This window comes from Bemisia tabaci, chromosome 1 (genome assembly GCF_918797505.1).
Source record: "Bemisia tabaci chromosome 1, PGI_BMITA_v3".
Classification (NCBI taxonomy): domain Eukaryota; kingdom Metazoa; phylum Arthropoda; class Insecta; order Hemiptera; family Aleyrodidae; genus Bemisia; species Bemisia tabaci.
In genome coordinates, this window is record NC_092793.1 from 47525415 (window position 1) to 47543261 (window position 17847).

At 33.8% G+C, this 17847-nt stretch overlaps 1 protein-coding gene across 3 annotated transcripts in view; it reads left to right on the forward strand.

The window, feature by feature from the left end:
- LOC109038849 (glycerol kinase 3) overlaps positions 1-17378 on the forward strand; it is a 58500-nt gene extending 41122 nt beyond the window's left edge. For 2 of the 3 annotated variants that reach the window (XM_019054068.2, XM_019054067.2), the window contains exons 2-10: positions 1039-1118; positions 1723-1981; positions 2744-3071; positions 3479-3581; positions 4061-4171; positions 4895-5151; positions 5415-5620; positions 6543-6698; positions 7423-10604. In XM_019054068.2, the coding sequence (XP_018909613.2) occupies positions 1044-1118; positions 1723-1981; positions 2744-3071; positions 3479-3581; positions 4061-4171; positions 4895-5151; positions 5415-5620; positions 6543-6698; positions 7423-8201 (2274 nt within the window). In that variant the 5' untranslated portion in view covers positions 1039-1043 and the 3' untranslated portion in view covers positions 8202-10604. Of the gene's footprint in view, positions 1-1038; positions 1119-1722; positions 1982-2743; positions 3072-3478; positions 3582-4060; positions 4172-4894; positions 5152-5414; positions 5621-6542; positions 6699-7422; positions 10605-13098 lie in introns of those variants that run through there. The other variant, XM_019054069.2, reaches the window with a different exon arrangement.
- The last annotated feature ends 469 nt before the right edge of the window (positions 17379-17847 follow it).

Below are 17847 nucleotides of genomic sequence, written 5' to 3' on the forward strand. Positions count from 1 at the left end.
TAATTGACTTAGATATGTATCTTGATTCGTGATGTTGCAGATTCTTGTTACATTTTTTCTCAAGTAAATCGTGAAATTTAAAAAGTAAAACGTAGAAACGCCGTGTATTTGTCTTGAAATGTTTACCGACTATCTATTTTTATCGTTAATAGAATATTCTGTGAGCATTTCAAGCAACAATGTTCATTTGTTTCTTCTCCAAAACTAAATTCACATCGGAGATCCTGAAACGCCGCAATCGATGTGCGTGATTTAACAGCCGAATGTTAGGAACGTGGTTGCAGATTTCTATAACGAATTGAAGGCGCCTCCATGCAACTATTCGTGTTCCACGGATGTGCGTGTTGCATATGTAAAAACTGAAGGCGCTCTCCATTTCCTCATTCCTTTTAAGATGCACAGGTCTTCTCAGTAGCACTAAAGTTGCACCGTTCAGACCCGAATAACGTATTATCTGTGTGAGCATTGACCTGGAAGACCCTGTTTCTTCACACAAAACGTTTTCAATTTTCCCCTGCTGAAAATGATCAAAAACATTTGTTTGGATTAATTCAAAACTCCTCTTGATTCAAATAATTATTTTAGAAGCATTGCTTAAAGCGCATTTTTTTCAGTGAAAGAAAGTTTTTCGATGCAAATGAGTTTTTCGTAATTCTAAGTCACAAGTCTAAGTGTCTGAATCTAACGCTTTCCATCGATAACAATTTCAATTTCCTCCAAACTGAGAAAGAAAAACTCTTATGAATTAGATAATAATTATTTCGCCAAGGAAACACTTTCTGTTCCTAAAAAAATTCTGTTAACATCCTACAGAATTTTATTTGATTTTTTATTAAAAAGTGTTTCAACCATTTTTAATTTCTAGCCCCCCTTGCAGGTAGAGGAAATATTGTTTTCGGTGTGCACTGCAATGATTGACTAAGTTCCAGTAGCAATCGCTAGACATTATTTGAGGCCCTATGTATTATGTTCTTCGATGTGCAACTCTGCAAACGAATATATGCATGACTAACGTTTTTGTTTTCCTGCCTGTTACAGCCACCATGCCTGCTATTACAAATAATAAAGGGCCTTACATTGCAGTCATCGAGGAAGGGACTCGAACTGTAAAATTTGTGGTGAGTTATTCTTATTATATATATTTTTCTGTTGTAGTTAAATAACCCGATTTAATTCAAATTTTCAATCACAGATGAGTATAAGTGTGATTATTTTCGTTCAATCTCCCTCTCTTCTCTCTGAAATAATTGCAATAATTCGCGTTGGTTTAAATGCATTCATGTGTCAGTAGCAAAACGCGAAATAAGCATTTAAAGTGAAACGTTTTACAATTGTTTATAATTTTTTTTTTCTTCGAGGAAAATTAAGCTAAATATTTCCATGTAATTCCCCGTGATATTTGTGGAATGAGTGCAAGATTCACAGAAAAATGAGTTCTTCTTAAAAACATTAAACGTGTGTAGAGACTTTCAATGTCACTTTTTCGACTTCAACCATAGATATGCCTAAGGAAGTATTGAGGTCCAAACAACGAGGTAGACAATTTAGGTATCAAATATAAGAATCTGGAAGTGACTCTCATTTTTTGTCCTAAGTAATATATTTTATGGCGGTATCAGCCTTTGAAGTGTTTTTGACTAGTTCTTACCCATACTCGCACTGCTTTCTTTTTTTCTTGCTTGCCCATGTAAAATTCTTACATTCCTTCCTTTGTTTTCACAGCTGTTCTCTGCTGAAACTCAAGAGGAAGTAGTTAGCTACTCAGTAGATGTGCCTGGAGAGTCCCCCCAAGAAGGATGGGCGGAACAAGACCCGAACACGCTCCTCTCTGCAGTCCACTTGTGCATTGAAGAAACCATGCCACAGTTAGCCACCATCGGTGCCTCCTCGAAGGACATTGTTGCTCTGGGCATCACTAACCAGCGAGAGACAACAATTGTCTGGGATTCCATCACTGGAGAGCCCCTTTACAATGCCATCTGTAAGTATTATTCCTCATACTGAATAATTTATCTCCAGGAAATTATGAAGACTATCTGGCTGTCCACTCTCATGAGCAATTTAATTTTTTCTTGTGGGTAAGAGCCATCAATCGCCGTGTCATGGTCTAAAAGCTTGAATATTTTAGGCGGCAATACATTTTGGCAATGAAGGTTTAAAATTTTCAAATGCACATTTAAGTAAAATGAAACTTCTGGTCTCTTTTTAGTCAAGATGTTATGGGCAGAACATTTTTCACATGAGAGGAAACTGATATTGCATACTCTTGCTAACCCGTACTCTTAAAATGTTTTCTCCAATTATTTGTGCACCTATTTTTTACAAGACGTAAAAAACCTAAAAATGTGGTGCGAAGGGCATTTAACAAGGTAATAAAATAGTGCTGGGTCCACACTATTTTGCGGTGAGGCAAAGCCAACAAATTCTAAAAATTTCAATTAGAGTAAAACATTTGAGCTGTAATAAGTATTCCTATGCATCCACCTGAGTTGAACTTTCTTTCCCCTCGGTTCTAAACTCAAACTTATTAGAGCTCAAATTTTTTTATTCTAATCGAAATTTTAGGAATTTTTTGGCCTTGGTTTTCCCGGAAATTAGTGTGGACCCGGCCTTTACCGACCTTTTACTTGTGTATCTATTGCAAGACAAAAAAAAATGCGTCAATAAAATGTCGTTTTAATTTTAAATATCGTGTCAGGAAATGTTATGAAGTTTTTAATTATTCTCCTCCGTCTGTTTGCAGTGTGGTCCGATATGAGAGCTGATGTCACCGTCGATGAAGTCTTAGCGAAGTTCCCGGACAACAACAAGGACTACCTGAAACCGCTGTCGGGTCTCCCCGTCTCACCCTACTTCAGTGCCTTGAAGCTCAAGTGGTTGATTGACAATGTGCCCTCAGTCAGGAAAGCTATTCGCGAGCATCGCTGTCTCTTCGGGACAGTCGACTCGTGGCTTATCTGGAATTTGACCGGTGGAAAAGACGGAGGCCTCCATATAACGGATGTCACCAATGCCTCCCGAACCATGTTGATGAACATCGATTCTTTGCAGTGGGACCCACTTTTGTGCAAGTGAGTTATACTTTGGTACCTATTCTCATTGTTATCACCAAATCTGATAGGGGGGATCCTCTTTTTATATTTTCATAGAACAATGGAGAATTTGCAGGCAAATTTTTCACTATCTCTTCCAAAAGTGCTTAAAGAGCTAATTTCGCAGTATTTTGTACACTTTTTTCCCTATCAGGAAAGAAGTAGGAAAATATATTTGAAAGTGAGAAAATGCTCCGCCTAGTGATGTCATCTGGCAACATTATTAAAAATTAACGAAGTTTAGGCAATGTCGAATTTCTTGGAATCCTGTGTGTACTTGGTCCTTTTGAAATCCATGACTGTTGAAACTGTTCTCATATGTGTAGTCATGCTACCTATCGAATTTCTTAAGGTTGTGCTCAAACACTTATTTTTTTCTTTTTCAGGCATTTTCACATTCCCATGGAAATTTTACCAGAAATTAGAAGCTCATCCGAAATTTATGGTCTTGTTAAGGGTCATATGTTAGATGGTGTTCCTATTTCTGGGGTAAGTTTATTTATCAAATCATTCACTGTTTATCTTTGATTTTCCCTATTTTTTAAAATTCTGCATCTAGTTTTGTTACAAAGCTCATCATTCTTTGTATTTAGCAAGGATCAAAGTAAAGAAACAACTGAGCATCATTTATTCCAAAGTTATACCTACTTTCACACAAGTTTTATGGAATCATCATCTATACGGTACAAGTATAGAACATTTCTGAAGTCTGTTGCCTTGTGTCTGCAGTTTGTTTCTTCCACCCATTAAAAATTTGTAGCCTCTTATTATCTCCTTAAATCTGGCCCCTTTCTCAACCTACATTAACTGATAAAAATCAATAGCCTTGCAAGTGATTCATATAGTTTCTAATGTAAATTTTTGCAACCGATTATGTGCCTTTGAAGCCTTCAGGCGAACTCTCTCTCCACACTAAGAGATGAAATTCATAAACAATTTCAACAACCCTTTTCTTTTTGATATTTCAGATTCTAGGTAACCAACAAGCTGCATTGGTGGGTCAACGGTGTTTCAAAGAAGGCCAAGCCAAAAATACATATCGCAGTGGATGTTTTCTCCTTTACAACACAGGCAATAATGTAAGTATGAACGGAAAATATTTTTTCGTCAAGTTTTCCATTTTTCAAATATATTTTATTGCACACTGCTGCTTTCTCAGTAACAAAACACCCTTGTCTGATAAGTGATGAATTGAAAAATTTCTGAGGATCATGTGTTCAGACATTACCAAAAAAAAAAATGCGAGGTAGATTTGCAATGACAATTTACAAAGACTTAAGCATTTAAAGTAAACTTTGATGTTAAGAAATCCAGGCCTGAACCACCTAAAATTGATAAAAAATTAGTCCTGCGGAAAAATAAACCAAATGTAAACGTAAATCTAATGAGGAAGATCATATTGATGACTAAATTCAAAAATGTTTCTCTTCACTGTAATGTATAAAAATCTCTGACTATGTTTTATTTCCTTCAAGGAGAACTAATCAACAAGTTTTTTTGTAATTTAGTGTTATTTTATAATGAACGTTTGAAGACAATTCTTAGAAAATTTCTAAAGAAACTGTTGATCAATTTCTTTTTGAAAAAGTAAAATATGAGCAAAAACTTGAAATATTGCGACCTGAGTTAGACATTTTTCAAATTTAGCCATTGATATTTGTGAATCAATGTAATTCAAGTACAAATGCTCACATTTAAAATTTGGCAAAGGTTTAATTTTTTTAATTTTGAAGTTATTTTTTAGAAGAAAATATTTTTCTTTAGTATAATTGTTTTTTTGGTCTTGTTTTGTTTTCTCACAGAGAGTCCATTCTAGTCAAGGTTTAGTTACCACAGTTGCATTTCAACACGGTCGTGATAAACGGCCTGTCTATGCTTTGGAAGGCTCTGTTGCTGTTGCTGGAACCGCTCTTAAATGGCTGCGAGACAACCTGAATATGATGAAAGACAACGAAGAGGCTGAAGATCTAGCAGAAGCTGTTAAAACAACTGGTGATGTTTACTTTGTACCTGCATTCGCTGGACTTTATGCACCTTATTGGCGAAAAGATGCCAGAGGGTAAGAGTTTCCATTAATTTTTTATCCTACTAATTTGTTAAGGTAGACCAAACAATCCAATACAAAAGGTCAAGAACACTTATCCTTATATTGCTGTTAGTTAAATTAGTTTGTGTAGGAGCTGGAAGTTAGACAGAAAGAATAGCTCCTTGTTGCAAGATATAATCCAAGTTTGAAAATGATTATTTACTCTTCGCATAATCCTGTCAGGGTGCGTTTTTGTATGGAATGTAATGCTTACTTCATTCCGTTTATTTTTTCAGAATTCTTTGTGGACTTACTCAATTCACAACCAAAGGCCATATCATCCGAGCAGCTCTGGAAGCTGTGTGTTACCAAACGAGAGATATTCTAGAAGCAATGCATCGTGATTGTGGTTTTCCTCTCTCTACACTTCATGTTGATGGTCAAATGACAACAAACAGGCTTCTCATGCAGTTGCAAGCTGATATCTCAGGCATTCCTGTCCGTAAGTAATTTTTTCAATTTTTCCATTTCTCAATATGTACACAATACTCAGTATCCTCAGTGACATCTTATTTTTTCGGTAGATTACACATAGAATATGGTACCTATCTTAATTTTCATCATACCAGATGAGCTTCAAATTAAATGCAGACCTTGTTATTGATATAGATACAGGGTTGCCGTCAGTTAGGAAAATCAGGGAAAGTAAGGGAATTCGTGGGAAAAGTCAGGAAATCTGACACATCTACTACTAACTAAAACATATTACTGATCTTCATACTGTTTACCGCTCCTGGTCATTTTTAAGGCTTGTCATTTCTTAACCAGATGCTGAATGCCTTTCTCCATAAGTTGATCTCTAAATAGAGAAATTTTGTCCAAAGTTTAGCAAAAGTCAGCATAATTTTCTTCAAAAAGAATTGAATTTGTTTTTAAAAAAAAGAATGAAACATTGTTCAAAGGCTAGGGAAAGTCAGGGAATTCGTAAATTTTGAAGTTAGGGGAAAGCAAAAATAGTTAGGAAAAATAAAAGGAATTTGGAGATGAAGAAATTATGGCAGCCCTAAGATAGAAGGATTCGTTTTTCTCCAAAAGTTGTACACTGTCAAGCACCAAGCACGTCAAGTTACATTTTTCAATGATGGACTTACCAAAATGGTGCGAAAGAATTTCTTACCGAACAACAGCTTGGTCTAACTCTCTTAGTTAGATTAATCCAGATTCAGTGAACACAGCATTTTTGTAGCGCAATGAGAATAAATCTGATACCGTTATTGTGGAAGCAGAATTAAGTGCACCTCTTCAACAATAAGAGCAGAAAATTAAAAGTAAAAAAAATTGAAATTTGCATTTTGAGTGTCTTAATAATATCTTGTCCTTTGTCACATTTTTTTTATAATGGATTTATTTTTCTTTTGAAACAGAACGAAATAATAAGAAGGACATCACAGCTTTAGGAGTTGCATACATGGCTGCATCAGCTGCCGGCATTGATGTCTGGGACCTTGAAAATCTAAGTGCCAACAGTGGTTCTGATGCCTCTCTAGAAGATACTTTCCTTCCGTCTATATCTCATGAAGGTGAGCACACCTTTTTTCCCCTCTTTGTTTGTTTAATACTTATGGTCCTGTAGAACCCAGCTGTAAGTTTGAAAGGCTCTATTGGCGTCAATGCTCCGCTACCAGACAACAAATCACAGTTTTCCATCTGTCTCACCATCCAAAGAAAACTGGATTGAAATCTAATCAACTTTGTTTCGATTGAATTCATAGCTTGAGGACTGTATCGCATATGAATACAATGGAAGGCCTAAAAATTACTCGTAATTAATGGCTGATTTAGTGGCTACATCTGCTATTTTGCCGCCCTTAAAAAACGGGGCCAAGCGATCGATATTAAACCTGAACACCGAGTGATCGATACCAAAATAGTCCCGTTTTCTCTTGGAGAAACTTTCAAATTTTTAATGCTATAGTCAATAAATTAGTCAATTATAATACTTAATTCATTTCACAAGTGTGGTTTTCAATATCAGCAGTGAGTGGGGCAATATTGTCATCAAGATCTTGTCCTGTTACATGTAAAAACCTCTACCTTTTGTAGATTCTGCCTAATATAAATATCTTCAAATATTCTGAGGATTATGTTGAAGCAAATGTATGCATGATGATGACTAATTCTTACTCCTGCAAATCTATAACTATTGATAACGATTAATTTCAATTTTCGAATTAAAAGTTTAAATTAAAAGATACTTGTCCTTTGACCGAATGTAAAGAAAAGTTTGCTTGTGTTCTGTTTCAGAACGAAATCTGAGGTACACAAAATGGAAAATGGCAGTCCACAGAAGTCTTGGCTGGGCCATGCCTAAGAAGTCCGATGTAATGACAGGTAATGACTCTGATAGTCACACTAACGTTTGCAAGAGTTCAGCCCTGGCTGAAAAATACTGTGTTAATTCTGACAACGTTAGATCTAGTGAAATCAATCTCTTCAATAAGCCTCCTAGTTATGGGAATGAGGAGAACTGCCTCACCGCCAATCACGAATTTAGTGTTAAGAAAATTAATAATTACGATAAAGAAAACTACAGCAATGTCCCATTCAAAATGGCGGATAAACCAAGCTTTGGTGAAAAGCACTCGCACGCCAAAGATATTAGCAATATCGAGATACTCCCTGCAAACCGTGTTTTCAGCCAAAACTTTGAACCAGACGAAAATCAAAACACTTTGAAAGAAACCTCCTTAGACTCGAATATCCTCAGAGAAACTTGCCTCGACCAAAATATTTTGATAGGAAATTCTGTAAGCAACCATTTATTAATTGAGGTTGTTGATAAAAAAGATATCAATGAAAATGGTATAACAGAAGAGCTGTTTGAAGATATTTTTGAGAATAAAGAAAATCTATTGACCGATATTCTTGAAAAGGCAAAAATAACCAACTTTGAAGGGAGCCTCGCCCAAGTTGACTCCAATTTAGAGAAACCTCATATTTTCCCGGCGAAATATATTCTCGCAGCTCACATTAAAAGCTGTCACAATGATGATATCTTTGTCCTAGGCCATCACAGCAGGTAGTTTTGGTCAAGATATCCTATTTATCTTTAATAATTCACTGGAATTTGACAAAATCCCATCAAGCTATAGTTCCTTATTAATGAAGCAAAACTCTCCTAAACTACTTTATTTTTCCTAGTTGTTAAATTTGCTATAGGCTCTGATACTGGTCTAAGACTTTTCTCCTTTAAAAAAATTAGGGGAAGCTCTATGTGCTAAGCATTTCTCTACTTAATTTTAAAAATCCGTAGAATTTTCTTTCGTTTTCAAAGTTTTGGTGCAACTTAAAGAGACTGATGGCCACCTACTTTATTTTATAGTTCTCTGATTCTCGATTTATAATTAATTTACTATAGCAGTATTATTTTACTGTTTAATGGTTTCTTAGTCCTAAAATTGAAGAATTCAAGGGACATCGATTGATTATTTGCATATTTTCCCATGTTATCTATTTATTTGTAGGCTCCTATGGTTTCGAATACTGTTAAAATAAATAGATATACTAGTTGCAAGAAATTATTATGCATTTTGCCCATTTTTTCTTTAACCAATCAATGTTTATATCTCCTCAAACCATTGCTTAGTTTTTGGTTCAAATTTTTATTATTCAGAAACAGAAAGATGTAAAAGTGAGAATGTTATTGCCTCTGCTTCCTTGTAATGTATTATGAGTACGAGTCGTGTTTGAACGCTCCCTAAAATATTTTGTTTGAGGAGTTGTGACAGTATCTTTTTCTATCCGTGCATCTTGCTCCTAGGAAAAGTAGTGGTAATCTGAAGAAAAAGTCCGGAACTTTTTATGTGTTCTTTAATTTAAGTTATTCGATTATAATTAGGTGTTGAATTTGAATTTCAGTTTTGATTTTACTTTCTTAATTATTTCCAACTTGACAATATTTTCATACAGAATTTCCTCTTTGAGATTCTAATTTTATTCTTAATTATTTAACGACTTAGATGATGTAACTAGTTTATCTAGCTGTGCTTGTTTGTTTTTGAAAAACACTGAAGCATTTGTGCGTGTGGCAATTAAAACATGTGCATCAATGAATAGATGTGATTAGCATGATAATTTTTGGAAGTTTTGAATAAATCGGAAGAATTTGTCGAAGAGAGCACTGGGAGTAGCTAACAATGCACCTAGTCAAACAATTATCTTGAACTTTTACATTCTTGATCTTATCATTGGAAATCAGCATCCAATAGCTTTCCTTTGGTTGTGCTCTCGGATTTCTTTCTGTTTATTCTCTTTGTTTGTTGTTGTTTTTTGTTTCCCATCAATTACCATGCTGATTTGCCCTCTAAAGTTTTTGCTCGTTTTTAAGCGCACATTTTTGCATTGGCTGAAAGTTACTTAATGTGATAATTTTTTTTTCCTTTTTTTCTTTTTTTTTTCATCTCTATCTCATTAAGTATTATGAGTGTTGTGATTTTTAGTTAGTAGTTAGTTTAGTAGTTGATTTTTGCGCAGCATGCAACTTGTATTGTTTTTGATTTGTGGCTTTGTTTGCGTGCTCTCCTTTCAAAAGTGTAATTCTTAGCTCTCTGAACAGTATTTCAACACTCTTGCCATTGATTTTTGAGCTTGAGTTCATGCATGTTTTCGGAGCTGACACGCACACTACAACACCAGTGCTTTATCACATTTCACAAGCTTTGCTGTGTTAGGGTCTCCTTAGGTTTATATTTTCATCCATACTTTAAAGAAACCAAACAAAAAAATTGAGAAATCAAATTTAAAAAAAAAAGAAAAAAATGATCAATTTTGGAAAAATCTATCTTACTGACACTACCTGGAAAACTTTGAGTAGGAGTTAAGTATGCAACCATTTTGCTCATACAAATGAAATGTCATGATGTGGTCATACTATGATGTTTGCCTGCAAGGCTTTCTTTGGTAGTAAACTGTGTTTGAAGAGTGAGCTTTTGCCTTCATAAGATGTCTGTGTAAAAAGTATTTTCAATTACAAGAGGGAATGACGCCTTTTGATGGAATAAACTCTCTTCATTATTATTTCTTCAAACATCGTAACATGTTCAGTTGAACTGATTTTCCCTGTCGTTGATACCAAAAAAAGAGTAAAAATAAAAATGAAAAAAAAAAAATAAATAAAAACAATAATAAATGATAAAAAAATAAGAACAAAGTAATTAATTCGGTGGAATATTGTCAAGTCTCTTGTTATCGCTGTTATTATTCCTTTTTTTGAAATTCTTTTGTTCCCTTTTTTTGACGGTCTTTTTCGACCTACCTCTTTAGTTCTTGTTGAAAATCAAAATTCAAATTCAAATTTTTAGTCTCCTGAATTTTTTATTTTTTATTTTTTTTTCTACCTATTCAGTGTGAACAGTCACTTTTGACCTTTATATTATTATAATGTATTTTGTGATTCTTTTGAAATAAACTGATCTGTTTTAACTTTTCACATGCACTTTTTGCTCTCCTTGTTTGTACTAGCCGTAGTCTGATATTTGCTTTTAAACTAATTAATCGAATGATGAGAAACTCCTTTCCTCTTTAAGCCTTAAACAAGGAGATTTTGTAAATATTTTTTGTTTTACAATATCTTGTTCACAATCGATCTTCCTCTAAAAACGTAGCTCAAAATTATCACTTTGAAATATTGAAATGAAATAATATGGCTTATTTGATTAGCTTGCTGAATTTCTGCCTTTTATCAATAGTCGTCAATACCATTACCAATACGTCATTTTACAATACAGCTTGGTTGAAAAAAAATTACTGCGATGAAAATATTTAAAAGAGAAAAAATAAGAGGATGAATTCTGGAATAAAATTTACGATTGAGATGGAAGAATAAAAAATAATAAAATCCTTTGGCTTTATATATCGTAGAGGTTTCTCGAATCAGATGAGAATCTGCAACTTGAATATAAAGCAAGACAGGTAACATCGCCAAGCATCATCAGACCAATTTATTAGAAGAAAACGATTGCTTTGTCTAGACTCACAGATTCAAAAATGGCATTAAGACTCAAGGGTTTATTAATCAAGTATTTAATCAACCTCATGTAACACAAGCAGGTGCTCTGTTGTCATGTCATGAAACCTCAACTTTTCATCGAGCCACCAATAGTGGAAGAAATTGTATGAAATCAAAAGTCTGTGTTGTCAGAATCTATTTATCTTAAGATATTTATTGCAGGGTAGTAAATAAACTCTGCAGCTGCTAAATCAGTTCATCATTACCTTTATTCAGTAATGCCACAACTTAAATTAAATGATTTTTTCAAAATTCCTTGTCGTTCTTCCCCTCATCTAGGACTTGAATTAGCTGTTAATAATAAACCTAGGAAATTTAGTAAGATTTTTTTCTCCTTCACCTCAGCAGTGGTTAGAAAACAAAGCTCATAACTCCTATAAGTTCTAAGAAATACAATAAAAAATGGATTTTGTTGCGAAGTTTTACTCTGAATTTTAGAATAAATCAATTTCCATGAAGAGGGAATTGATAAGTACGTTTTTAATACTTTAAATGAGCAGTTTCTGAACCAAAACATTTGCAGAGACTCTTGCACCTCCTCAAATGTATTGACTGAGTTTGTAGCAGCTGTTTTCTGAAGTTATGATTTAAAATTTTCAGAAGAATATGGCTCTGTCTCATAGTTTCCGTTTTTATTAAAAACAAATCAACTTTTTCAAGATGAATTTAACCGCAGAGATATCATAGAAAATTTCCTCCTTTTATATCGCTATTTGCATGAAAAAAAATTCTCCCACATGGTGGCTATGAAATTTTATTTTTATTTACTTATTTATTTTTTTCTGTAGTCTAGGGGTGTTCTATTGGAGTCTATCGGGGAATTTTTTTTCTTCTCAATGTGAGTTTAGCTCAATGACTATAAGGTTTGACAAGTAAAACCCTCATTAAAAAGAAAAACTTCGTGAAATTTTGTAAACTCTGATAGCGCAGCTCTACCTGAAGACTGAACTTCCAACATTTTTTCTTCGTGCTTTGTTCTGACAAAGCAAATTCTCTCTACAGAAGATTGTATGAAGATTGTTTGTTAATTAATTTGCAGGAAGCATATGTTATTCACTTATCTAAAAATAAGGTCAAATTTTGAAAAAATAGAAATTCCAGAAAATGTTTCCTTTCTTGAGATGAAGTCCGGCAGGAGGAGCCCTCTAATGAAAACTTACATTTTTAAGAACAGCAAAACTTGTAATGCAGGTCGAAATTTTTTGTTTTTTCACTGAATGCCCTTTAAAGTCTCAAGACCCAGCAGTTTAAATTGCACGCTATTTTTAGTATGAAAAATTGAATCAGTGTCAAAAATAAAGCATGAGTCTTGAAATCAGCAGAATGCTTAAAATTTCATTGCACAGCTGAACAGCACTGTCTGCTCGTTTTATTGCCAAGCGCAAGTAACGAATTATGATAGTCTTTTTGTGAGCAAAAGTTCTTTTTTATCAATATTGAAGTTATTTTTTCCTGATGAAATTGCCTCACAATTTAAATTGCGCTTTTATTTTTCAACTTTTCTCACAGTAACTTTGAAATGCTCTAAAAGAGGAACTTCTTAAATATTTGGATATGTCTTGGACAGAATTATCTCCTCTATACCGTGGTTTATCTCATATTTTCAAAAATGTTCAAAATGTCGCTCCCTTTTCCTGACCCCATTATGTTTGAAAACTCCTCTTTTTCAGGTCTAATTAAAATTTTTCGACAGGAGTTGTATACCAAAGACGGAGAGTTCCAAAACTCCTAGTCTTTTCGATAATCTGCATTCACTAATGTCACTTTGGTTTTTATTTAATACTTTTTTAAATTTAATTTATGTACATAGATTCGAGGCGTGTATTTCTTGTAGTATTTAAGATATTTTTAAATAGAAATTGTTTAATAAATTAAAACTAGGAATTTTATTTATTTTTTCTGGTCTGTTTCAGATGAAAGGTATCGGTTACTATCCTCAATTCCTGCAAGCTTGTTCATCCTTGGAAGTTTTGTCATGCTCACTCTCTCTGAAAAAGTTCTTGCCTAGCAGCGTTTCCTCCTGAGTCCTGTATTTTACTACACTACCGGTGATAAAGATCCTTATTAATATATTGATACTACTTTCATACCTCTCTTTCATAAAAGAGATAAGTAGAAAGTAAATTGATGTTACTACGACTTTTCTTTTTCCTTTTTCTTTTTGTGAAAAAGGCAATAATGAAATGAAAATCTGCTTTTTAAAGCAATAAGTTTCGTATATTTCCTTGTTTTAAAGGAAGTCTTGATTTTTGTACTGGTGTTATAAACTTGTTGGATGTTTTTTCATTGTCTTCATGGTCTTCTCAAAGAAGACAAAATTAGTCCAATTGTTCTTCGAATTTGAATCTTGTGCTGCATATGCTTCCCATCTGCATTGTACCCTCAGCATCTTCACTAAAGGATTTTAAGTTGCACATCAATGGACCACGAGGCAAGGAAGGAAATTAAGCACTATGGCTTATGTTTTGTCTTCAAAATTTCGCACGAAACACGATTTGTACAACGAAAATTACTGAAAGTAACTCCCAACAAAGCTATTAACGTTTTTGAGTGCATGAATTCCAACTTCTGACTCATGAAAAATTCGTACTTAATCTGTCCGTGACAGTCTTTACAGTAAGAAAGCATGATAACCTCAGTCTCGGCGCTGCGGCTTAGGTATTGCATGTTGTTCACACAGTAAACAGCATAGGGCAGGACGGAACATTGTGTATTGAGAAGCCTGCCAAAACTGATTTAGTGCCTGATTTGATTCAATTAGACTCTAGTTTCTCCATGTAAGGGGGGTTTTCAAATTTTTCGTAATATTGCTAAATAGAAACGTTAATACCTTGGTAAGAAGTACATTTTAGTAAGTTTTGATGCGCCATTTGTGTTCTTTGTGGAATTTTGAATAGGGAACATATCAAAATGCTCAAATTCATACTTAGTTTAGTGGTCTATCGTTAAAATCTCCTGAATTCAGGTTTCAGTACAATTTTACCACTTATTGAATTTATTTTACCTCCATAGGTGACAATTTGCAAAATCCTCTTGCATTCATTGCATCAAAAAAGATAAAACAATGAATACATAAAATTAATTTTTTTGTTGTTTGAAAAATCCTGAAAAATTATTCGAACAAGTAGATTTGCAATGAAACTGATGTAAGTGGAGGTGGGAGGTAGCATGATGCACATCCATATGGTTTAATGGCTGTAGTATCTTTTCAATGTAAAGTTGTGCCATCTGTTTGTCACACAATCGTTTCACACACCTTTACCCTGTTTTTTTTTGGATTTTTTTTATCATATTGGACATTAACTATAAGCACCGGTGGATGAATTTTTATAACGTGATTCTAATTACCATTCAATATCACTAAAATTAATTTTCAATATTTTTTATACAAATTTTATTTAAAAATGATACTTTCCCGGTGTTAAAAATGAGCATGCTTCTTTCTGTAAAGTTTCTACAGTTTTCTGTAATTCCAGCAACTCGTCTCTCAATCTGCCACGGTTGTCATAAAAAAAGAGGAAGTACTCAGAGCAGCTTGCATTACCGTACAAATTGTAAGAAATGGCAAATCAGTCCCTGCCCTATTTCTTAACGTTTATTTCGTTTATTTTTTCACGTATCAGAAAAAGTATTGTTGTACAAATTTTGGAAACTGACATGCCTACCTGTATCTTTATTCCAACCGTCAGTAATTTTATATTTTGGATGGATCTTAGTAGAAAAAACCAAGTGCACCGCAATTTTTCCAAAAATGTGCAGCCACTTTCTTACTTGAGATCATGAGAATTAAAATACAATCCTTTTGTTATAATGTCTTGCAAAGTAATATTTCTCTAGATAAGAGGTTCAAACTTTTGAGATCTGGTCCCAAAGAGCCATTTGCGCAGTAATTTCTTTGTTTCTTGTCGTAATTTTGCCCATCTCTTGTCCCAACTTACCCGGCAAAAAGTTGTTGGTTGCAAAAATGTTGTCACAATATTACCATTAAAATTAATGTCTCTGCAATTTTTTTGCAACATTTTTATAATGCAATACTTGACAGTTGCAGGATGGGAATTTTTCTGAGTAAATTGTTCGGACACTCGTCATTCAACTGTGTCTGATGAAAAAAAGCAGTATTAAGTATTCGCTCAGCAGAGTTGAAAGTCGAGTCGATTGATTAGCTAACTATGACTGCTTTCTTCGTGAATTTATCTTGGAGTGCAAGTGCTACCGTGTGAGCACACTCAGATGAGTCCAAATATATCTATATATATTTTAAAAAAATGTGTCTCTTTGGAAGGACAGCTCAGCCAAATAAATCAAAATGAGAGATATTATTTCCTACGAATTACAATACACCATTTGAAATATCGTTTTGAATCAATGTATTTTTGCAAGCAATGTTTGGTGATCGACTGCAGTCTACTTTACATGACATAGCTGCCACGTTATAGTAGAAAATTATTTCTTAAATTTTATACATCTGCACTGTTTTTAAGTTTTCTCTCGAAAAAAAGAAGGAGCATCATTTTGATAGCACTGCAATACACTCGGAGCCTCTACGCTTAGTTTGGCTCATTTAAACTATGCTGAGTATGAAAACAGAACAAGCTCTTTTACTTCAGGAATTACTCTTACAGTAAGAGGAAATTCCGACTAACGTAGGTGTTGATGCATAATTTTATTTCCCCATACTTTGGAAATTACTTTTTTTCATTCCTTGATTGTGCTCACAGCAAAGAAAGTATTTCCATCTCTTTGTGTGTTACGCGGTTGTAGTTCAACACAAGGAAACGAAATTTCCATCTTACCATCTCAAAACCCACAGAATATTTAAATATTTTTCAGTCAAAAATCAATAAGTACATACATTCTTCTAGAGAATTCCCCCCCCCCCCCCCCATTTTGTGTTTGATTGAATGATTGTTCTAGCTAGTATTATTCAACAATTGGAATGTCCGTCTGAATGCTGTTTTATTGACAGTCGTAACCAGTATTGCAGTTATATTAAGTTGAGTCCTCAATCAAGTTCAAAGAAAAGCAAAATAAGGCTTTTAAAGCCCGAAGCCAGAATAGGTGGTTATTAGTTAAATTTTATAATTTTAATACCAACTCCTTAAAATTAAGATGTCATTTGACTGGGAACAGCAGTCGTTAAATATTGTTGAATGTTCATGTTTATGAAGAAAGTGAAAGATGGAACTTGATGGAAGTGAGATGGATTCACTCTATCAGACCTATTTTGAAACCGGTGTATCTCTGAAATGTACCTGCTTTTGCATAAAGCTTCAGTTCTCTAAACACAATGTAGTGTCTAGTGAGTACGTGAAATATTAAGGTGAACTAACCATCTAATTTTTGTCTTCCTAAGTAGCCCCCTCTCAGAATTACCCAAGTTTTCACAATTTACTAAATCTAAAATCTCACAAATGTTTTAAATAAATTCATTCAGCTTCTGTAGGAAATCTTGTAGAAAATAAATTGAGGGGCTTGGAAGATACTGCGCATAAGTGCAGTTTTTGCTATTTCAAGAAATACATGTTTGAAGTTTTGAAATTACATGGATCCTTACGGCAGAAAGAAAGTTCAAACTAACTTTTTAACGCGTATAAATTGGGATTAGGGATCATTTTTTTCACAGAACATGCATTAAGAGTAGTTTTACTTTACTTAAAATGATTAATATATCAATTTTTTCAAAACCTGCACTTATGCGCCTTGTTCTCCAAGCTCCTCAATTAGTGACTTACTTCCGACTTTTGCTGCACACAAGTTAAAATTTTATTTTATTTTCGAAGTTGAATCATCGTGATCTCTTTAAATGGTACCATGCACCACAAAGGTTGTGTCTGATGAAATTCAAGGGTTTCTTTTTACTCACAAGCAAATTTAATGTTTACACAATGATGTGTGATGAGCTAGTTTAAAAAATCTTCATCATAACTTCAAAAGAAATTTTTTTATAATTATCATTATTAAATAAATTCAAGTCAAAATTATATAAAGTTGCAATGCTATCACATCACGTTTGCTAAATGTTGACCTAATGTGAAGGCCGATCAATAGGTCCCTGTTCAGAATATTTTAGCAGCTTAAAATTAGGACTAGATATAGACATTTTTGTTGAAAATTTTATTTGTTCAATATTTTAAGTTGTTAAATTTGTTGATCTGTATATTTTATTTGTTGAATTATACAATTTTTTTCTTTATATTTTGTTTTCTTATTTTTTTCTGTCCTACCTTCTCTCTGACATGTTTCCTTCTTGAGACTAGAATTCCCTAAGGAAAGACCACCCTCGATTTTTGAGTAGGCTAAGTATCAAAATTCCTTGTTTGTTGATTTGACGAAGACTAAAATGACATGAAGTCTGATGATTAGGAGGTAATGCAGTCTTTTTGTTCCGACTTATTTGGCCCTGGTTAGTCGCAAGAAAACCTTTGAGTCGCAATGAAATGGTATCAATATTGAATCCATGTGTAAATCCATCTTCCATTCTCAGTTCTCCATATTAAATCCGTTTGAAAATACTGCCATTCGGGTGTCATGGTCTTCATAAGAAAAACTGAAGATTCCATAGAAACCTTCTCTATGTGGATGCCTCAGAATGGACCCAATATATAGATACCTTTCAAGATTTCAAGATTTATTTATTTCAAAAATTTAAATTTACATAAGTA